The sequence below is a fragment of the Cynocephalus volans genome, chromosome 14 (genome assembly GCF_027409185.1).
Source record: "Cynocephalus volans isolate mCynVol1 chromosome 14, mCynVol1.pri, whole genome shotgun sequence".
In the NCBI taxonomy this organism is placed as follows: Eukaryota; Metazoa; Chordata; class Mammalia; order Dermoptera; family Cynocephalidae; genus Cynocephalus; species Cynocephalus volans.
The window spans coordinates 25,475,000-25,498,486 of record NC_084473.1 but is presented as its reverse complement, the minus strand read 5'-3'; the positions used below and the strand labels follow the sequence as shown (position 1 = coordinate 25,498,486).

At 48.2% G+C, this 23,487-nt stretch overlaps 1 protein-coding gene and 1 non-coding gene across 6 annotated transcripts in view; one reads left to right on the top strand and one right to left on the bottom strand.

The window, feature by feature from the left end:
• The window catches only part of OTOF (otoferlin), a 97,965-nt gene that overhangs the window by 13,474 nt on the left and 61,004 nt on the right, over positions 1-23,487 (top strand). For all 5 annotated transcript variants that reach the window (XM_063077902.1, XM_063077899.1, XM_063077900.1 and 2 more), the window contains exons 2-3: positions 3,557-3,615; positions 17,991-18,079. In XM_063077902.1, coding sequence (XP_062933972.1) covers positions 3,557-3,615; positions 17,991-18,079 — 148 coding nt within the window. The remainder of the gene's footprint in view (positions 1-3,556; positions 3,616-17,990; positions 18,080-23,487) is intronic.
• LOC134363521 (U6 spliceosomal RNA) lies at positions 7,890-7,995 on the bottom strand. The gene has a single exon (XR_010021752.1). It is a non-coding gene; the product is annotated as a U6 spliceosomal RNA (small nuclear RNA).

Genomic DNA, 23,487 nt, shown 5'->3' with positions numbered 1-23,487 from the left:
CCATGCCTCTACGACACCTACCTTCACCTGCTGGGTTGAGAGTCCTTTCTCCTTTTCCTGTGTTCTCTCTTTATTTATACTATTTGCATGTCAGAGACCGAATTCTGCCTTATATGATGGTCTTTTCCATGTCTGACATATCTCCCTTCTGGCTGGCAATAAGCTCTTAAAGGCAGCATCTAGATTCAAATGATCTTTGCACAACTCCCCTCCACTAGGGCCAAATGGCAGAGCTGACACATTCCAGCAGAAAGACCCTCCTGTTGCCTGTGGACATGAATGAATGCGCACCGGCTAGTGGCCCAGTCCCTACCTGCAGCCTTTTCTCAAAGGTCTGACTCTAGCGGGGAAACCTGACTGGAAGAGGGAGCTATTTTGTGCAGGTGAAATGTTTTGTACCCTTAAATTGCATCATAGGAAATGAAAGGAGCACTGGGCTCACCTTTATTTAGGAGGGTAGCTGTGGCATGGAGATTTTTAAAGGTAAATGACATAAAAGTTACTTCTATCTACTACACTTTGGACTCATGAGTCCCTCCGGTTGGGAATGACTATGTCCAATGTCATGGCACTTATCACACTGTGAGCACAGACTCTGCAATTCATACTCCATTTATGGGCTCAGGAAGGAGTTTATTTCACACCAAACATCTCAGCTATCCTGTGAGCAGCTGCCTCAGAAGAAAGGAGGACGCTGTTCAGTTTTCCCCATCTGATCCCCTTCTCCTTCGACCCCTATTTTCTCTCAAGCTTTATTCTCCATCTTCCCTGTGGCAAGAAAGGTGATTGCATATTGGGATTTGTAATGGTTTTGTCTGAAAGCCATTTAAAATGAAGCTCAAATGTCAACGAGACCAGTGTTGAATGGAGTAGATGTTAAGTGGAAATGAACTTGAAACAAGAGATGGGATTAGTAATCCCCACTGATAACTTGGAATGGGTGATGGGGGTCCCCTGGCTCTGTTCCCATGAATAGAAAAGGACCGCCCAAATGATGCCTGCCACTGTTCATATGTACCCTCCCAAAAAGTGGCTCTTCAGAGATGCTGAAGGACACTCTGTAGTCTTAATAAGCTGGACTTCCCACCGCATGATTGATTTGTTCCAGCAAACTTTTTTTTTTTTTTTTTTTTATTGTCTAGAGGTAAATTTTAGCTCATCTTGTCTGAAAATACTCACCACGTCAAAATCCCCAGGGCCTAAGCCAATGAGGTTTTAGTGCCTTTTGAAACGGAGCCCTGATGTATAAATTCTGCAATAGCTGATTTCACTGTATTTTACCTCCGGCCTAACAAGAACAGGGGAGATAGCAAACAGCAGAGGGTGTGAGCTTCGTGCTTTGTGCACATCCAGCCTGACACCACCTTGGAGGGCCCCTCCCTACCTTCCACCTGGCTGGGCTGCTCAATCTTTCATTCCAGGAGACCCCTGAGAACAGCCATATCCAAGGCTCATTAAGATCTCCTAGGATGAAAAGGCCTTTGATTATTCAGAGCGGCAGGTCCTCGGGGAAGCCCAATGCACAAATATGTTCACCTGATTCTCAATTTATATTGTGTGTTACCCATGGGAAAAAATAAAAGAAGCTCAGAGCTCAGGCACTACCTCTCATGTTTTCTTCTCCTGCCTGGCTGACTTGGGGTTTGTTGCTGAGATTTTTCTTTTGGATTTTTTGTTTTGTTTTGTCCCCAGCTAGTGCTAAAGATTCTTTCTTTCCCATCTCATCTACTTCTCATCTGTTTTCTGTGTATATAGCTTCTGCTTTATAGCTTCTTCCTCATTATCTTGGATGCAGCCCCTCCCCACATGCCTCCACCCGCAAACACCACACACATGCGCACACACACACCCTTCCTAGACCCTCAAACCCCTGCCCTCCTTGTCAGGGGGTAGCTCTGTGCCGAAGTAGGACTAGCTCCTGGGTCATGAAAACCATGCAGGCCCCGGAGATCTCTTACTAAACAGATGAGGCAACCGAGGCCAGAGCAGCCAGGTGGGTTCCTGGAGGGAACAAGCCTGCTTTGCAGCCCCTTCGCAGGGGAGGGTCTAAGGGGTCTGCCTCTAATCCCTCCTTGGCCTGGCACTGGTCGAGCCGGCCTCCAGGTTTTCTGTGGGGAGGAAAGCACAGCATGCTCCCCCTTGCCAAGTCCTCTCCTGGGCCCCCAGTCCTGCCCAACCCAAACTAAGCCCCAGATGGGACTGAGTTCAACCTAGAGATAGCCTTTCAACGAAATAGACTGCCGATTTAGGTTGGTGAGGATTTAAAAGCATTTTTCTTTCAATTATAAAAGTAAAGCACAGTCATTGAGAAAAATTCAAACTCACTGTATATGGTAAAAAGTCAAAATAGGCTGCTTTCAATATTTTCTCATTCCTTCTCACTTTTAATGGTTTGAGATCTTTGTCTATTCACATACAAAATACATGCTTGTAATTGGGGGTTTGGTGGTTTTTTTTAACAGGATCCTATTATACATACAACTTTGTGTGTGTGTGTGTGTGTGTGTGTGTGTGTGTGTGTGTGTGTGTGTGTGTGTGTGTGGAATTGATAATAGTGGATTAGAAATTAATCCTAAGCAATAGATTATTTTTAACCTATCCTGTCTCTGGGTTCTTCCTCACAGAAATTACAACCCCTTCCCATGTAGCTCCACCCCACCCCCAAAACAGTATCTGTCCTCCCTTCTCTGTGCCATTTCTGTATCTTGTGCAAAACTGTATCTTGGGGTCTGTATTGCATGGTATTGGACTGGTGACCTGTTCTGGTTCCCCGGCCTCCCCTACCAGACTGTCATCTCCCTGAGGGTGGGGCCCTCTGCATTTTGTCCATCCCTCTATCTGAGTCCCCACAATGTGGCCTGGCACATCACGGACTCCAGGGAATGTTACTCAGACTGCACTGAATTAGCTGGTGTCTTCTACACATCACCACCCCATCCCCTCAACCTCTGCCAAGGCTGACCCCAAAACAATGAGAGCGGTGGAAGGGGAAGGCCCTTGGACCACACATGGGGGATGATGATCTGGGATTTGACTGATTGTCCTGGGCCTGGTTTGGGCAAGAGCACCTGGGGTGGCTGCAGACCCAGTCACAGGAGGCGACTGGGTTCCACAGACCCCCATCAATAGAGGATTTGTCATCTGGACCAGGCTTCTGGTCAGGGCAGCAAGGCTCAGGACAGCCCGGGGAGCTGGGGAGGCGGCAGAGGAGGCTGAGGGAGCCCCAGGGGAAGCAGTGTGGTGGAGAAGAGAGCCTTGGGCTCTGGGCCCACATCTGCTCTGTCCAGCCTGGGACGCCCTGTGCTTTCAGATCCCCATTTGTAAAATGGAGCTAATGGCCTTTGACCTGCCTACCTCATGGGGCTGCTGAGAGGGTCAGATAAGAAATGATAGGGGACTTACCTTATCCTGGAGAGGGCTGCACGAGCTGCGAGCTTCCGTGATTCATGGGAAATGTGGATCCAATGCTGTTATGATGACGACCAGGTTGAGGACATCTGCCCCCAAGCCTGTTGTCTAGACAGGTCTGACTAGAGTTTCCTCCCTCCCCACACAGGGCAATCCTTCCACTCCCGGGTCCTGGAGAACTGTGAGGACGTGGCTGCCTTCAATGAGGTAGGATGTCCAGGACGCCTCTATTTACGCCCCTCCTCCAGCCCTGAGCCCAGAGGGGGACAAGCACCCCTCCCTGCCCTTTGGGGCACACACTGGCCCCAAATCCCGGGTGGTGGGCATACACACAGCTCCTCACCTCTCGTTTGCTTCCTGGAGGAAGTGGTGGTGGGAGTGTGTGGAGGAGCCTCCCCTCTCCCTCCACCAGATCCCCTCAGGAGAGGCCCGTGCAGCACGAATGTCACAGAGCGGCAGGCCAGGCCAACTGCACAGCCCGCTGCCTTGCCCAGGCCTGCTTGTTCCCTCTGCAGAAAGGGCCCACAGCACGTGAGCCACCAGCTGAGGCCCAAAAGGGCTAGAGCGGGGAGGTCCCTCTCTGGTTTTTCCGGGAGCCCTTGGAAGACCCAGGCCAACTCCACCTGGGCCTCAGACAATGCGGGTCTCACACACACCTCACCCTTTGTAAGAGCCACTGGGGTACCGCTCCCACCTCAACCACCAGAAGCTTCCTGTGATGGAGACACTGGGACACACACACACACACACACACACACACACACACACACGCACGCACGCACGCACGCACGCACGCACAGTGCTGTTCTGGAAAGCTTCTTTTGAGCATATAAATAAGTCATTTGCCTCAGTTTATGGTACATTGTTTCATTGGTCCCTACAAGGCCCCACTCTTGTTTTTGTGTATGTATCTCTGTATGTATTCTCTTCTATCTCCACTCTGGCGTATACAACCATTCCAATGTGTTTAATGTGTATCTTTTGGTTTCTTATGTATTGTTGCAAACTTTGTACTGTTGTGAGCATACGATGTTTGTTTACTTAAATGGCAATGTGTTATATGAGTATATTTCATTTTGTGTCATACTTTTTTCTACTGTGCAGGGTTTTTAGGTTCCATCCGTGTCATATAGTACTCCATGAAATACATCCAACATGTATCCTGGTTTGCCTGGGACTGAGGGGTTTCCTGGGAAGCAGACTTTCAGTGCTAAAACTGGGAAAGTCCTGGACAAACCCAGAGGAGTTGGTCCCCCTACACATCTCACCTGCCCACACACCTCCAACTCCCCCCAACCAAGAAATATTCTCATGCATTGCTCCTTGGGGCCTGTGTGAACATTTCACTGGGATATACACCAGGATCTGGGTCACTGGCTCACTGGGTGTGCATACACTTAATTCTACCCAGAACTGCCATAGCCTGTACTTCACCAGCAGTGCACGAGGATTCCTGTGCCCGCATCCTCATCTCTACCCGGTGTTTCCCAGCTATCTGATTTTCACCAGTCCAACAGTGGTACCTCGTTGTTGTTTTAATTTACATTTCTCTGACTACTAACGAGTTTGAGCATCTCTTGATATGCCTGTAGCCTTTTAAATTTTCCTCTTTTACAAATTGCCTATCCATATCCCCTGCCCTTTTTTCCTATTGAGGTAGCTGTCCTTTTCTTATTGATTTGCAAGAGTTCTTTGTATATTCCAGATAGCAACTCCAGGTTTTAGGTGAGAATACCTTCTTCCAGTCTGTCATGTATTGACTTGATCCATGGCGTCCCTCATTGGATCTTGAAACCACACTGCTTTAATTCATATGGCTCTTCCATCTGTCTTAATATCTGGTGAGACAAGTTTCCTCTTCTTAATCTTTTTAAGTTGACCAATACGTGGACCTTTATTCTTCCAGATACATTTCAAAGTAAGTTTGCCAGGTTCTTCCAAAACCCAACTGGGATTTTGATTGAGATTACATTGAACCAAAAAATTAACTTAAGAAGATGTTGGTTTTTTATGATATTAAATCATCTGTTCAAATTATTTACCATGCTTTACCAAAGTTTTTAGGTTTTCTACATAGAAATCTTATGTATTCTTAATTATTTCCTAGATACTTCATGGTTTTGGTGTTACTGTGAGCAGTATCTTACGTTTATTACATTTTTTAGTTGATTTTTGCTGGCATAGAGAAATGCCTTTATTTCCTTTGTAAATACCTCTATTATCTGACAACATTGCTGAACTCTCTTGCTGGTTTCAATAGTTTGTCTATTGATTCTGTTTTTCTTATATATAAAAGAATATTATCTACAAAAAGAAGTGTTTCGTCTCTTCCTTTCTAATACTTACCCCCCTTACTTCTCTATGTTTCCATAGAGCATTGACCATGATCTCTAGTTCTATTTTTTTTTTACATCAAAATAATGTTTTATTATAATCTATTTCCTTTTTCAATACAGTAAGGTATCATATTGACTTTTTATGACTCAGAATATCTTTAATTGAAAATTCAAGTAGTCTTCTGGAATTATCTTACCTTTTTCATGAGGTTAAGGCCCCTCAAAGGAGAATGTTCCTATCACCAAGGGAAAGTGAAATCCCCTTCTTATACTCCATCAGTTGCTCAAAATCATATCACAATTTGGTTTGCTTCATAGCAGATCTTTGATTCTCTGGTTTGTGTTGACTTTTTGAAATTATGTGTGTAGGTAAGTTACATTAATTATGAATCTCATTTAAGGATCTAGTTCTATGTTTAACGATAATGGTGACTGCAAGCATCCTTTCCACGATCCCAATATTAAAGGGAATAAATGCATCTAAAATTTTGTCATCAAATAAAATTGTTATAGTAGGATTTTACTATCTAACCTTGTCTTACTAATTTACTAAGAATTTTTATTATAAAATGTTGAACCTTATCAAAAACTTTTTCTGTATCTATTGAAACAATCACAATTTTGCTCCTTTATTATATTTTATAAAGTATTAATGTTTAATATATTGTTAGATTCAACTGGCAAATATTTTTATTTAGGATTTTCGCAGCTATGTTCTTAAAATTTTCTGATCTAATATTTTATGGAACAACATGCATAAGACAGGAATTACTCTTCCTTGACATTTTGAGAGACTCAAATGTAAAATCATCTAAGTCTGGACTTTTTTGAGAGGGGAGTTCTTTGACTCCCTTTTCAATTTCTCTGTGTCTTCTTGTACCACCTTCGGATTTTTCTATTTTTCTAGGGATGTTTACATTCCATCTAGGTTTTCAAATTTATTAGTACACATTTGATCATAATATTTTGAAATTATTTTTAAATTTTATTGTGCCTATAGTTATTCCCTCCCCCTTTTTTAATTCCATATTTCATTTATTTGTATCTTCTCTATTTTCCTTGGTTCCTCTTGCTAAAGATCTATTTATCTTACTAATTTTTTGTGAAGAACCAGCCTTTGGGTTTAGTAATCTCCTTGTTGCTGGCATCAACATTGGCATCTCCACTTCATTTATTTCTGCCTTTTTCTTAATTATTTCTCTTCTCTCATGTTTCTTTTATTTTGCTCTGTGGCTTTTTTCCTAATTTCTTGAGTCGAGTGCTAAGTCTGTTCCTGGTCACATTTCATGTTTCTTAATAAATGTATTTAAAGCTGTAAATTTTGCTCTACAGCTTTAACTGTGTCCTACAAAATTTTCTATGTAGTGTTTTCACTATTATTCAGTTTTAAACATTTCTTATATTCCTTGATGACTTTTTTAAATCCGAGAGTTATACAGTAATGTGTTAGTTTCCAAATATATATAACTTTTTAGCTCTCCTGACTTTATTTATTTCTAGTTTTATTGTATTATGATCAAAGAACCTAGTCTTTGTAATATTGATCCTTTGGAATTTACTGAAGCTTCTGTTATAGCCTAATTCATGGGCATAAATGCTCCCTCTGCTTAACAGGAATGTGTTCACTGTAGAGTTCTATATACAGCTCAATATAAGCTCAAACTTATATAAGCTAAAGCTTATTAATTATATTATTCAATTCTTCAGTTTTTCTGCATATTTTTCTCTACTTGATCTGTCAGTTTCAGAAATGATTGTAATAAAATCTACAACTGCAATTGTTGACTTATATATTTCTTCCCGCAGTTCTGTCACTTGATGTATTTTGTCTTTTGGGTTTTTTCCCCCTGTTCATTTATTCATTTAGTTTTTTAAAATAATGTTTGTTGTGTATATTTGAGGTTTACAACATGATGCTATGGGACATACAGATACATAAATACATGTAGATACAAATAGGTTGTACAATGGTTAATATAGTGAAGCAGATTAACACACCTACCCTCTTAGATAGTTCCCTTTTTGTGTGACAGCAGCACCTAAAATCTACTTACGTAACAAAAATCCCTAACACAATGCAATTTTATTAACTTTAGTCCTCACATCGTACATTAGATCTCTAGACTTGTTCATCTTAAATATCTGAAAAATATGGAACGCTTCACAAATTTGTGTGTCATCCTTGTGCAGAGGCCATGCTGGTCTCTGTATCTCTGTATCATTCCAATTTTATATTATGTGCTGCCAAAACTGTATTATTTGTTGCCTATATGTTTATAATCGCTTTACCTTCTTGTCCAATTTTTCCTTTTACCTGTATATAATATCCCTCCTTATGATGTTTTTTGCATTAATTTCTGTTTTGTCAGATATTAAGATTGCTATCTCAGTTGATATTGCCTGGTATATCTTTTTTAATACTTTTATTTTTGCTATATCTTCTTCTATCTTTTTCCTTTCAATATTTCTGTGTTTTTTAATTTAAGTATATCTTCTTAGCATATGTATTATTAGATCTTGTTTTCTTACCCAATATGAGAATCTCTGTCTGTTAATTGATGAATTTAACCCATTTCCATTTCTTATAATTGCTATTACCTTTAGGTTTGTTTTTATCACCAACTTATTTTGTACTTTCCATTTACTGTACTTTTTGTTTGTTTCTCTTTTTCTCCTTTTCAGTTTTCCATTGGATAGATCAGGTTTTCTTCTGTTAGTTGAAAAATTATACATTTTATTTCGTTCCTAGAGCAAGTTTTGTATCCCTATTGATAGCTCACACAAATCAGTAATTATAGTTTCCCCCTAAAATAAGTACATGAATACTCTCATGCGTCTTTGATTTCTCCACTCCAACCCACCCCTCATGCTGATACTGTCTGGATTAGGATTTTAATTCTAGGGCTCTTAAGTATGTGCAGTCTCTTTCTCTTTTGTTTGTGCTAGACTTTTTTTTCCTTTTTTAAGACAATAGCCTTTACCAAGATCTTTGATCACCTTCACTTCTCATATCTCTCGAAGCACCTCTTCGATTTGTCTCCTTGTTTGAGTACTTCCTCCAAAAGCATTTTTAATTCGGATCTTTGCATAGCATGCCTGCTAAAGCTTTGCAAATCCAAGAATATTTTTTTCTTATTTCTTCAAGTTTGAGTGAGAATTTCACTAGATATAAATTTCTAGGTTCAAATTTCTTTTCTTCACAACCTCAAAAAATTTCATGTTGATGTTGAGAAGTCTGATTCTTGTACCTTTGTGGGTGATTTCTCTTTCTCTCTGGAAAAAAAATGTATAATTATTTTGTCTTTGATATTCTTAAATTTGATTATAATGCATCTAGTTGTAGGTTTTCCTTATCATTTCTGCTTTAAGCTATTTTCTGATGCCTTTAAAACTCTACAATCTTTATGCTTCATTTATTATAGAAAATTCTATCTTCATTTTTTTTTTAAATATTGCTTTCATTTGGTTTGTATATCATTCTCTCCTCTGCAACTTCTATCATCAGGCATCGGTTCTTCTACCACCAGCTGCCACATCTTTGAGCGTTCATATTATTTGTCTATTAATCCTTTCCTGCTGTTTTCTGAGGGAGTTCTCCAAATTGATCTTCCATTTTACTAATTTGTTCCTTTTTTATTATTTTTTATCCTTGTTTGATATTGCTAATATATTTCTTGATAGCCCATTTGTTCTACTGATCCTGCTCCAGTTGCTAAATCCCGTTCCGGGTCTGTCTTTCTTTTATAGGAGATGTGCTCTTCAAGTGTCTCTTCGCTTTGCTCTGGTCACGTTCCCCTGGTACAAGCCCCTGTGTCTGGCGCTGAATGAAGGGAAGTGCAGGCATGGTCACCAGTGTGGGAGTCCCAGTCCCCACAGAAAGAGTCATTCCTCCTCCAAAGTTGCTTTCTTCTCTAAACCTTTAAGGGAAAACATGGTTAGCAGAAAACAGTCTCAATTTTTAACAAATTGGCTCTGGGGGTTCCGTGAGGGAGGATGTGAGCTGTTGGTCTTTTATCAATCCCCACCCCAGCAGGGCTGTTGTCACAAGTTTATCAGTCAAGGAGCAGGCAACAGGGCCCCGAGGGAATGCCAGGGAGCAGTAAGAGTGGACCTTACAAAGCTTTCCTCCACCTACTCTCTCCCTGCCCTTCCCTCACCCTCTGGCCCAGCCGGGCAGCCTCCATCCTTCCACACATGCATCACCTCAAACAGCCCTGGGTCTCCTCAGGTTTCTTACCTTCTTCTGTCTATTTGTTACTTCCTGGAATCCATAGTTCCCTCTTGTTGCTGTAGCTTCTCCAAGGTTGACCAGCAGTCCTAAGACATCATCTGGGCACAAACCAGAAGCTCCACTGTGACCCCCAGTAGAGCTTACCCCTCCTGTCCTGGGCTTTGCTTTTCTCATCTGGCCCTGTTTGGGCTGGAAAGGGCCTCGTGGTGGCCTGTTCCCCTTGGAGCTGGCCACCAGCATTTGAAAAAACAGCTGCCAGGCTGAGGAACCACCAGGAACCAGCTGTCTCCCCCTCACCCTGAAATCAAGCCACACAGTGTAGCTGTGTCCTGCCCAGAGCTGGAGGCACGGGGCGCAAGGCCTCGGCCTTCTCATTTGAGCTCAGGAGCATCTGTTGACCATCACAGCCTCACAGCTGTGGCCTCCTCCAGCCACTCCAGGGACACAGTTGCCGCTGCTTCCCTGGTACGCTCCCTCTGCTCCCTGGGATGCCCCTTCTGCTCCCCAGGACAGCCGAATTCCTCACTTAAAGCAAATCACTGGAGCTGAGGAGCATTCCATTCTTGCCTTCTCTCCCTCCTGGCTGTGCAACTTCCAGCCTCAGTTACCACATTTGTCAAATGGAGCTGGCAATGGATGTGAAGTCTGCACAATGATGAACAAAATGAGGGATTATTGTGATCATGGCACCACTGCTGCTCACGAAGCCAGTGGCCACAGAGGCCTTGGGCTTGCCCCATCACAGGACCTGCCCGCTCCCTTCCCCTCCCCTTCTCCTCAGCCTGGCCCAGTTTCTCACAGTCCTGCCTCTTTGGGCCTCTGCCCCCAATCATCCAGGAATAGCATCCAACTCCCTCCTGCCAAGACTCCCAGGGGACATGTCAGCCCAGGCTCCAGCCCAAGAGCAACCTGATGCCCCTCGCAAGGGCACTGCTGCCCCTTTCCATGCACTACACCCCAGGACACCTGAGCCACAGATACACATGACACTTGAGTTTAATCACTGTGTCCTTCCCCTTCCCAACGCTGCCCAGAATAGGTCAGTTGGACAGTCTGCTGCCCCAGCATGTGGGACCACATTCCAAGCACCGGAGGTGTGCCAGGCCCAGGCTAGAGACCCCCTAAAGGGAGGAAGAGGGCCCAACAGCATGTGATGAGCCGTACAGGAACTTACAATGGGGCAGCCTCTGAGTCAGGGTGGAAAGACCCAGAAGGAGCAGAAGCCAGGGAGTTATGAGCAGAAGCATGTGGTTAGGATCAGAGAGCAGATCACGAGATAGGGAGAAAGGTTTTCACCTGGGGAAAGGGCTGCCACCCACTGGGGGGATGGGGTTTCTGGTTGTCACAGCAGGAAACCCACTGGCATTTAGTAGGTCAGGGGCAAGGATGCTAAATGCCTTGCCACACTCACGCCATCCCAAACTTCCCACTTGGGGAGCCCTTGTTGGTAGATTGTAGATCCTGACGGCAACCTCCTGCAACAGCTTCATGCTGCTTCCTGAGCAGTTCTTCCATCCAGTCTCCACAGTAATCCACAGATGACAAAACTCAGGCTCAGAGAGCAAGTGTCCTTCACACGGAGACAGAGCTGTAAGTGGCCAAGCCAGGATTCTAAGCCCTCTCTGGATGTAGCTCCAGAAGGCTGCTCCAGGGTCTGACTCCAACCACCCCTACAAGGCCCTTGTTGGGGTCTCACCGAGTCCCCTGCCTCCATTTCTCCCTCTGAGAAGTGCCCACAGCCTGGCCGCCACTGGTCAGCAGTGCACATACCACAAAGCAGGCTAGGGACCAGGTGCCTGGGACAACACATTTCCAAAGAGAGCATGGGTCTGTACCAGGCTTTAACCTCTGTCCCCAGACCAGGATGGGCAAACCCTAGACTTCCCTGGCTGCACCCTGAAAGAACCAGCCTGTCAGTGGTTCCAGAACAAGCCTGAAGAAATCCTTGCAAATCCTCCTGCTGCCTCTTAGCTTCTCAGAAAGTCTCTTCTCTCCCTCTTACTCTGCCAGGGCCTCAGGAACCAGCTTAACGAGACACAAAGCACATTGGCCTTGTAGTCCTGAGACCTGGGTAGGTCAACGAGGACCTGGTAGTCCTTGTCGAGGCAACCTCTCTGGGCCTCAAATTCCTCTTCTGTAAAATGGGCATGTACTCCTTGCTCTACCTGCCTGCAAGGACTGTCACAAGCCTAATGAAATCAATGAGAGGCAAGAAAGCAAATGTCTGTCTTTTCTCTACTCAGGTAAGGGATTCCAGGCAAGGAAGGGTTGCCTTCTCTGCTCAGATGAGGGTGACAGGGAGTGTGACAGGCGCTGCTGCAGACTGTATTTAGGAACCTGAGCAGGGATGAGGTGGCCTGGAAGAAAGACAATGCTCCCTACTACAACGGGTGGAAACAGAGCCTGGACACGGTGTCTCCTTTCCCAGAGGCTGGAACCCGAGATCCTACATTTAACCTACAACTCGGGAGAAGCTGAGAGAGAGAGGCCCAGCCTTTGTGTCTTTGGGGGCAGGAATGGCCACCCTGAGTCCACCTTGAGTCAGATTTGTCTGGCTCTAACACAGGCCTTATGTGGACCAGATCCCACAGGAGAGGCCAGAATAACAATAATAATTGTAGGAATAATAATAATAACCGCTACTATTTACTGAGCACTTGGTGTGCAGCAAGATGAGCTGAGAGCTTTCCAGGAGCATTACACTCACTATAACTCACTGCATTGGCTTCACCCCAGCTGATAAGGAGCCATGCCAGTATTTGAATCCAAGTTTATCCAATTCCAGAGTCTATGGCCACTTGCAAAGTAGAAAAGACTCAGTCCTACCCTCAAGGGGTTCAGTCTGGTGGGGAGTCAGACCAAGTATAAACAAAGATGGACCACGGGCCTTCTGGGCCCAGAGGAGGGAAAGGCCATCAGACAGGGGGTGGGTGGGCTGGGCTTACCTCATCTGCCCACGTCTATTTGTGGGTTATGAGTCCCATGGGGCAGGAATGAGACTGTCTTGTTCATCACTGGCCCAGCACTCAGCACGGGCTGGGATAATATTGCCAAGTGAACGAATGAACAACAGAATGGACATTCACTAGGACTGGCTCCTGTCACCCCAGGCCTGAGCCCAGCCTGGAGGGCTCAGTGGGGCTGGTGGTATGCAGATGCCCTTAGCTCTGGCCTGGCAAGATAAGAAGCAGGCAAGGCAAGGCACAGACAAGATCACTTACAGGGACCTTAGAGATCACCTAGTTGAATCCTCTTGTTTCACAGTTAAAGAAATAAGTTGAGAGGGGTGAAGTGAGCTGCCCAAGACCACCAGCTAGAGGACAAGTGGACCTGGAACTTGAACCCAAGTCTTTTAGCTCCCAAGACAATCCCTTTCCATTACATCCTAAAGCTTTGCAGCTCATCTCAATCCCCCCAAAATGTAGAGGCCCATCCCTTTAAGGACACTGTCTTAGGATGGTTCCAGCCCAGTCATTGGTCAAGCTGGGCATAATCCATGTCATTCTCCAAGGAAATCTACCTGTGGAGTCTTGGATTGCTGGGGCAGAACTCTGTGCCCTGGCCAGCCACAGCCAGTTCTGGGCTAAGCCTAGAGCTAGAGAACTGTGTCATTCCTGGGCTTAACACTCCCTTGGCTCCTGACACTCCCTCCCAACAGAGGTCCTCTTTCTCTCCCCCTACCTGCAATGCCTACTGCCTTACTTCTGTCAGCAGTCCTATTACAGGTTGCTATTTCAGACCTTTGTCTGTCTCCAGAACTATCCAGGAATATCCCTAGGAATGAGAAACACCCCTGCATCCACACATTCCAAGCAGCACCATGCACAGAGCCTGGTATGCAGAAGGTGCTCAGCAAATGTTTGCCCTTGAAAGGGGCTTGCTGGCTTATGACATCTTAAGTGGCAGTGTTTGGTTAGCTGCTACCTGAGTTCTCTGGCAGTGCCAGTCACATGTCCTGGGCATGTTTGGGGCTGAGATGGAGTGGGATCTTAGATGGAATCTTGGGTTTCCTTGGCCCAGTCTCTAAGCAGCAGATTTCCAGGGCACCCCCAGAAATAGAAGACACTATTCTCAGCTGTTGTAGCCGCAGGAAGAGCATCATGCTGGTGTTACCCAGGCTGGAGAAGTACCTCTGTCCCTAGAAGCCTCCTGCAGTCCTGCAGTGTCCATCTCCAAGAAGACCTTGCTCTGGCTCCTGGAACTAACAACACAACAACAATCATTATAATAAGCCACTATGTTGACTGAGCACTTACTCTGTGCCAGGTTCTGTGCCAAGTGCTTGGCCAGCCTCACAATTACCCTAAGATACAGGTACTGTTACCATCACCCTCACGTTAGAGAGGTGAGTTAGCCGCCCAAGTGCACACCACTTGTAAGGAGCAGCATTACAGCAAGGCAGATGTTTCAGGCCTGTTTGCTGAGTGCCTACTATGTGCTGGGTGCAGGGAGACCTCAGTGAATGAGACAGAAACCTGGGCCTGCCAGCTCTGCTCATGCTCTGAACTGCTCTGAGAGAGACAGTGGAAGGAAGGAGGTGGCAGTGGGAGATGGGCTGGACACGCTGCATGGACCATGGCAAGGGGGGCTTCGTATGCTGGGGGGAACCCATACCTATCTCAGGAAGCAATGGAGGAGCCACTGAAAACTTTTAATAAAGGAGAAGTGAAAATAGAACCAAAAAGTTGCTTTATCAAAGCCTCTGCTTCTGAGGACGTCCAATGGGGGTAGCCCCAACTCCCAGGCCTCAAGTCTCTTTCCCCAGCCTAGAGGCCAGTTACACTTTGCAAGGCCCACACGGATGCCCGGACCCCACCCAGAGGTTCTGGTTTAGTCAGCCTCAAGGCCTAGGCCTTGGAGTGTTTAAAAGCTTCTGGAAAATTCTAATGTGCAGCCAGGATTGAGAACCATTGAGAGAGACAGAGACAGTCAGACAGACAGAGAGACAGACAGGCAGAGACAGAAAGAGAGACAAACACAGAGACAGAGACGGAGGAACATCTAAGATAAAATGGAGATGGCGAGGAGGAGAAAGCAGAGGAATAAGACAGGAGAGAAGGAAATAGAAACGTGAGGGGAAGGGTAGCGTGGGTGGCAGTGGGCAGGTAGGGAAGTGGGGAGGAGGAGGACTGCGTCAGAGGGGGAGGCAGGCGGAGGGACAGCAGCTCCTGTGACCCGGGGACGACTTTGTCGGTCGGTGCTCTCTTGCTGTGAAAGCCTCAGACCCGGCCCTGGCAGCATTTCCCGTCATGGCCCTTCCTGGGGGGATTCCCTGAGCGCCCCAGCCATGTGCCCAGATGTGCTTCCCCTGGGTCCTCACCTGCCATCGGGCTCTCCAGGCCTCCACCCCCAACAGTGAGCGGGCAGAGGCCCAGCTGCCCGCACCGGCTCCCTTTGCCTCAGTCCCTCCCTCTTCCTCTAGAGGCCCCCCTGCCCCGCGCTGTGTCCACTCATCAAGCCCCTGTGCAAAGCCCTCTACTCCATGCTGCTGCTTCCCTGCTCAGCTCCTTTTCCTCCTACCCCTTCTCTCCTTCCAGCGCCAAAACCCACCCACAGACCCTCAGGTGGATCAAACACCCCTTCCCCTCATCCCAAGAAAACTGAGATCTTGGTGGACCCCCCTGCCCACTCCCCCTCAGCAATGGGGCTGATGAGTTGGACCTTCCTGAGCTGCTTTATTTCACTGCAGCCCCATAAAAGCAACTTCATTAAGAGAACCACAGGCCTGCAGAGCTGCAGGAGGGATCCAGACAGCAGGAGCAGAAGCCACTTAATGAGAGGCCTGCAGCCCGGGCAGGCCGCCTCCCTCTCCTGAGCTCCCACTTTGCCTCCAAAGCCCTCCCCAGCCCTGCTCAGCACCCCTGCCTGCCCTAACCCCGGGCCCTTTCCCACCTCTGCCACTTCCTCCTTCACATGCCCAGGTCAGGCGCCTCCCTGGGACTTGACCAGTCCTGAAGGGAGGTGACACACAGGTCGTTTTCCTGAGACAGGCCCTGCCCTCACTGGGCTGTGACCTGCCAGCCTGGCCCCGTGTGCCCCCAGCCCTCCGAGTCCCCAGTCTGGTAGAAGGAGGCACAGCTTTGGAAACAGCAAACTGGCAGGTGGGTTTTCAGAAGCCTCCTCCCCAGCACCTGCCCAGCCACTAGCAGAGTCCTCTGAATCTCACTACTTCTCTGAGCCCTGATTCCTCTGTCTATGAAACAGAGAAGACATTGTCAGCCTCTTGGGCTGTTGTAAACACTAAATGAATTAATGCACATAAAGCCTTCAGACCCCTGTATAATAAAAAGTTCTCTGTAAATGGCAACTATTATTTCCATTGCTGTTATGAGTTATTACTGGTCTGTTGAACAGTCTGAATTTGGTGGGTATAAAAATAAAACTTAAAAATAAAAAGTCACTGCCTGTCACTAAAATCTCCCCGATACTGTCTCTCAACAGCATCCTGAACAGACCCCAGAGCTCTCTTGCTATTTTCAGTTTTTCAGAATCTGTCCAGAAGGATTTGCAACTCCAGTCTGGCAGGTGTTCACACCCGACTTCTCTTTTTCTCTCATGCTTGTGACTCAAGACATGGAGTGGCGTGGGGACCCCTGCTCAGGCCCCCTGTATCCTCCTCCCCTACTCCAGCTGGATGTTGAGGGATGTATTTTGATTCTTGGTCTCTGCCATGGCTTGCCCTCCATGTGGCAGGCCTACAAACATTCATAGTATTTCTCACAGGACACCATGTGTGTGGCTTCTGTGGGAGACTGGAGTGGCCTCCCACATATATGAATCCCTCCCCAGCCCAGCTCCTGACACTGGGGGTATAGCCTGAGCGGAGGCCCCCTCCCCTGGCAAGCAGCCCTTGGACGGAGTGTCATCAGGGTGGCTTGACCCCACTTGGCCCACAGAAGGTAAACCACAGACTTTCCACAGCCAGCAGTGGCAGGCCAGTCTCCTTGTCCTGCAGTGCTCGGTGGGTCTCCCAAGAGGCTCAGGGGACAGACCAACCTGACCAGTGCAGATGCCCCTGGGAACCTGCAGGCTAAGCTGCCCTTCTTGCAGGTGCCTAATCTCTATGAGCTCTTTCCCCAGGGAAGGGCCACAAAAACACTGCACCTAGGACATAATTCTTTCCACCTTTCCTTTCTCTGGACTTCTTTTACATCCCAGGAAGGAGGCGGGCTGGATGACGGTTGGGGTAGCAGGGCCTTTGAGGAAGCCCTAGGGCAGTGCCTGGCTCTGCCTGTCAGAAGCTCTCTTTAGAGAATGGGGCTCTCAGCACCTTTTAACCTCTATTTTGGGCTCTTGTTGCCACTTCTGGGGTATTGGAAAAAATCCCACTCAAGTCCCTATTCACCATTATTATTAATTTAGGGAAGATGCCAAGATGGAAGTGAATCTCTTACAGTGAATCTAGAAACAGTGAGTTGGGGACAAGCTGTGGGCGTGACCCTAATAACACTAAACAGATGAAACCTGTCCCTGACATTACCAGAGTAAAGGGTGGTTTTACCTGAATGGGAGAGCCCAGGACCTCCCCCTGTGGGCAGTGCCCGAACTGATCAGAGTGATTCTGATGGGAAAGAGCTGGAAGCTCACTGCTGCGTTCAGCACACACCAAAAGCCAGGCTCACCCCCACAATCTTTGCTGTTGCTCTGGGGCCCAATGACCACCCTGGTGGCACCATCAACTCACAAGCCCACCCCAGAGCGGGGCAGCTGGGAGGCAGTGGACAGGGCACTGTGTTGGGAGTCGGAAGTCCTGGTTAGGTCCAGGTTCTTCCACTTACCGTATGACCTTGGGCAGGTCACCAAACCTCTCTGAGCACCTTCTTTGAAAGATATGTGAGCAACAATAGCCACTCTACGAGGTTGTCCAGGCGTGAAGCTTTATCCCTGGGGAGCACTGGGCCCACATGAAGGGCCACCCTGGCTATTGGAGGCCCCCTACCAGAGATCCCCTCCCTTCCCCCATGGCCCCAACCTGTTACTTCCACCCAAGGCCACTGTTGTCCTTCTTTCTCCAGACGTTCCGGTGGCCAGTGGCCAGCAGCATTGACAGAAATGAGATGCTCGAGATTCAGATTTTCAACTACAGCAAAGTCTTCAGCAACAAGTAAGTGGGGTAGGGTGGGAGAAGCAGGGTCTGGAGGGTCTGGGAGACTGCCCTGCCTTTGGGCTACCCTCTCTTTGGGGTTTGAAAGGGGGACCTGCACCCTTGACCTGCTCTAGATTGATTTTCAAAGACCTAAGAGGTCTTGAGCTGGCCTTTGATCCCCGTCCTGTTCTCTCATATTGTCCTCAGGGTCCCTCAGCCCTCCCTACTGTTGTCAGCCAAGAACACCCCACCCTCCTCTTCACCCCTTCGGTCACCAGCCCCATCAAAGCTTCCTGTCCCTTTCTTTAAATCTCCCCCCTACACCATGCTGGGGGACAGTTACTCATTATAGAAGCTAAAGCCTGATAATGTTCTCCAACTGGCCGTTTGTAGCCTTGAGGGCAAACTTGTCTCATAGAAGCTGTGAGGCAGTTTGGTGTAGGAGTTAAGCAAGCTTGATCTCAGGTCCCCAGGTCAGTCATCTGCTGTGTGACCCTAGGCAGGTTACATAACCTCTCCGAGTCCAATGTACTCATATGTGAAAGGATAGTATTTACCTCAAAGGGCAGCTGTGAGAATTAAGTGAGATGGATGTTCATTCATTCATTCAACAAATGTTTACTAAGTATCTATTGTGTGTCAGGAACTGAAAAAGATGCTGGGGAGAGCGAGGTGCCTACCCTCATGGAGCTTTCATTCTGCAAGTGAGGGGCACCTGCCACGCGAGCATTATCACTGTGAGGTGGTCAATCAAAGTGGCCCCCGTCCTCTGTGGGCAACAAGCAGAACTCAGGATTTGAACATATGGAATGGTGGCTAAATATAAGAAATGTAAAGCCGTGTCTTGGTTTCAAAGATCAGTTGCTCTTATTTAAGCTGGAGGGGGTTGTGGCTGAACTAATTGCAAAGTGTCCCAAAAGGCATGGAGGGATTAGCTCACTGAGGGCTCAGTATGACTCAACAGTGGCAGGAGACTACAGATGGAAGAACAGGTGAGCTAATACTGGTCATATCAATAGAAATAGAGTAGTCTGTGCAGGAGAGGTGAGGAAGGTTCTACTGTTCTCATATGGGTTGCAGAGAACTCTAGTAGGCACCCCCTTATAATTTGCTTGTAGCTGACTGGTACGGGGATCTGGACCCTTGACCTTGATGTTACAAGGCAGTGCTCTAACCAACTGAGCTAACCGGCCAGCCCAGCACCTTATAGTTGCCAGGGGGAAATGGACTTTAAATCTTGCCATGTGACAAGAGGATGAAAGCGTGAAGAAGAAAATCAGAGAAAATACTCATTCACCCATTCATCAACCCGTCCTTTCATCCATCACATCCAGCCATCCTTCCATTTATCCTTCTCATTCTCATTAAACATGTACTGAGCAAATACTCTGTACCAGGCAGACACTGTGCTAGTCACTGGAGGTACTAAAATGAGGGATTAAGGCACAGTCCCTTGCACAGGAAGAGGAAAGAGAGGCACATGCCTAGAGGCAGGACGAGGACCAGGCTGCATTGCTGGATGACAGCAGACAGCAGGCAGACAGCCAGAGCTGTCCAACCAATGCACTGGGTCAGGTAGTAGGGAGCTCCCCACCATGGGGAGAGGGTGAAGACAGAGGGGACCACATTGTAGAGGGGATTTCTGAGTCAGGAAGGGCCGAGCCACATGGGCTCCAAGGTGTCTGTGGGTTTTATTAGGAGCCATCAAGATCTCAGCTGAGTATGGCGCGTGGGTGTTTCAGGCCTCTGGCAGGGCCACAAGGGAAGATGTTTAGGTCACAGAGACCCCCCTTCTGCCTCTCAAGGTATATCATTCCGGCAGCTGCCTCTGACACCCACAAGAAAGGTTGGAAAGAAACACCCTGCCAGGGGCCCCCAAGATGAAGCATGGTCTTCTTTCTTGGGGTGAGATATTGGGTGGCCTAGGAGGACAGCAGAAACAGGAACAAGAGAAGGGCCCACACACAGACCAAGTGGATGTGGAGGAGGAAGCAGAATTGGAAGCTGAGCCCCTGGAATGCCATCCCAGAACCCCAGCAGGAACCCATACATAGATACCAGCACATCCAGGAACCTTAGAGCTCAGCCAGGGCAACCCTCACTGTGCACAAGGGGAAACTGAGTCTCAGGGAGGTACTGAGGCCACATGGGCAGACAGTGATAGAGCTGGGCTAGGATGCGTGTCTTCTGTCTTCTCTGCCTAATCCTCTGTATCTCCCAGAAACCAGAGTATTTGAGCAGTGATGGTGGTGGAAACCGAAGACAAGAAAGAGATTGTTAAATCATTTACAATGGAAGCTGCTAGACCAACCACTGAAATGCTGGAAACCCTTGAACACAGCGAAACTCCTGCTATAAACAAACTGTTTGGGAAGTTGACTGCCATACAGTGAATATGCTGAAAGTTAAGACTTCAGTTAGGCATTCTTAAACACCAACAAGTGGGAAGACAGAAAGAGCGGCAGGCCCTATCCTGACTCTGCCTTCTTCTTCCCACTCTGCCCACCCTGCCCCCACCCAAGAGAAGGCAGGAAAACCCACAAGGGGAGGTCCAGGCCTGGTGGGAAAGGGTTCTGCCATCTCCTCAGAAACCTAAAGAATGACCAGGACACTGTTGGCTGCAGAGCTGGGATGAGAAAAGGAGAGGCCACCTGTTGCGAGCACAGGACATCCTGATACAGCCCAGCTTCAGGGGTCAGTGGGGAGGGTGCCTAGAATGAGGTGGGGCTCAGGTCTCCCCATCCAGCTGTCAGGGCTCTATTTCCCAGAGCCAAAGAAAAGGCCCACCTGGTGTTCACGTGGACCAGGCCAGAGGGTGGGAGAGCCTGGGAGCAGAAATTAGAGTGGCCCCTCTTCTCTGAAGAGTTCAAGGCACTTACAGGTGAGAGCCAGAATTACATAACTGTGCATTTGGGGAAATTGAGGGAAAGGAGGTTGGGGTGCAAAATGGGACCTGATGAGCCTGATCCCATCTCTGCCCATTTCAGACAGACGGACTTGTCCTAGAAACCAAGGGCAGCTTGGAGACTGGCTCCTCACCCAGTGGTTTCAGGGGCTGCCAGGAGGTGGTGGAGACATGGTGTGAAGGAAGAAAGCGTCCTAGTCAGGGACCAGGAGACCCCCATCTCTGCTCAGCCCCACCAGGAACAAGGGCCCCGTTCCAGGACCTGGGGCTTCCCCATGAGTTTGAGGTATTGGGTTCAGAGGATCTTGTGTGCCCAGCTCTGCCTGTCCTGCACCCTTGAGGGGCAATTGCCTGGCCCAGCCTCCAGCCTCCAGCCTCCTGGCTTCCAGGGGCCCCTGAATAATTCAGGAGCCAGGAGAGCGGTGGAGGCCTGGCTGGGCATAGGGCATTTGACACCAGCTCCCAGGGGAAAGCAATGAATTATTGACAGGATTCTGGTGCCCAGTTGCCGCTCTATTGTGGTCATTCTGTGGGCCCATCTGCTGCCTCCTCCTGTCTGGCTAATTACCTGGGAATCCTAGCCCTGCTCAGCAGGCCGAGCCCCTCCGTGTAGTCCAGCCAGCCTTGTGTGAGGAGGGCCCTCTTTGTGACGGGTGATCTGGATCAGCCAAGTTAGGGAAGTTGTCAGAGGACATGGGGTGAGCTCCCAGCACCTTCACCTAACAGCCTGGGGTAAAATGAGGCCCAGAGAGGGATCTTGTCCAAGGTCACAGAGCCGGTTCAGGGCAGAGCCAGGTCTTCAACCCAGACTGCCTGACCCCCAGGCCAGTGCTCCCTCCTGCAGAACAAGCAGCCTCATACTTCCATTTCTGGGGAAATGACCCCGATGTCCAAGTGGCGGATGAGCCCACCCTTCCTCAATTGCCCCAGGTCCCACCCTATCAGGCAGCTCCTCCATGCTGACCCACCCAAAGGAATGAGACCCCACAGTGATTGCAGCCAGGCTATGCAAAGAGCAGCTGGAGTGGGCAGGGTCGCCTCTGGGGTTGCCACAAGGGCCAGGGGACTTCTTCTGCCTTTTTCTGTCCGGGCTCCTTCCCCAGAGAATGTCTATAGAGGAGGGGCTGAGGCGCAGAATTCAGGTTAGAAGCATCACTGGGCCTTTGTTTTGAAGCTGTACTTTCACAGCAAGCACCCTGTTTTTGTTTAGATGCTATGTTACACACCTGTCAAAAGAGCAAAGTTTTTAAAAATGCTTTTCTTTATACTTTACAAAACACTGAGATAATTTCAATTATTCATTTCAAAGAATATCATTTTTTACTTTTATGTGGGTGAGGTTGGGGAGAACTGTTAGGAGTTAAAGCACCCAAGCCACCCTCTGGAGGTGTATTAAGTTGATTCCTTTGGCCATGGCAAGCTCCCAGCGTCTCAGCCCCACCCTCGAGGACAGACAGGCCCCAGGTCCATGAAGCTGTGCAGAGATGGGGAGTGGGGGGCAGCTTGGATCTGTCCCCAGAGCTCATCCTTCAAAGGAGACCAGCCAAGCATGGGCCATCCAGATGGCAAGCCCTGTGCACCATCAGGGAGGGAGGAAGGGCTGACGCCTGACTGCCGTGTGAGAAGAGTTTCACACGGGACTTCTCACCACTGCCCAGGGAAGCAGCTAGTATCACCTCCTTTGAGAGACAGAAAAATAACAAGGCTCAGAAGGGTTAGAGAACTAGCCAGAATTAAACAGTTGCCAGGTGATGGAATTCCCCTTAGACCCTGCTGGGTGAATCCACATGTGTCTGGCTCCAGAGCCCAGGTTCTCTCAATTGTCTACACTGCCTCCCTTTAGGAGTGGCGTTTAATCTGGGTGTAGACAGGGCTTGGGCCAGAGTGCGAGAAGCTGGGCATTTGCCAGGAGGCCGACCTCAGCTCACTACGTGATTAAAACGGTGGCAGAATGGACTCGCAGTGAGAGCCGCTATGGATAGTGAGATCCCCTGTGGACAGTGAGATCCCTGTCTCCATCACTGAGTGTCTAGCAGAGGCTTGGATGCATGTGTCAGAGAGGTTGTATCAGGGACTCCCTGGAAAGAGAGCTGGACAGCTCTCCCCTCAGGCCCCTCCCAAGTCTAAGTTCAGAGACTCTCAGGCAAGTTAAGCCTGGAAGGCACTTGAGGCTTCTCTGGGCAGTGCAGGGGAATAGCTCCATCCTGCCCCCTGGGGGTGTCTTGTCACATTGCAGCATTTCTGCTGATCCTGGGGACTTTCTTTTACTGTTCTTGGGCACCTACGTATGGGGAGAAGGGTGCCCAGCACTCAGCAGGCGCTCAACAGGTCCTGGCGGAATCACATTGGCCTGAAGAGCCAGTTGGCAAAGGGCACTAGCAGAGCAGAGATTCTCAAGGGTGCCCCCCAGCTGGCATCAGCAACATCTCCTGGAAACTTGTCAGAAATACACATTCTCAGGCCCCATCCCTCCTACTCAGTCAGACCCCTGGGGGGCCAGTGGTGTGAACTGAACTTAGTG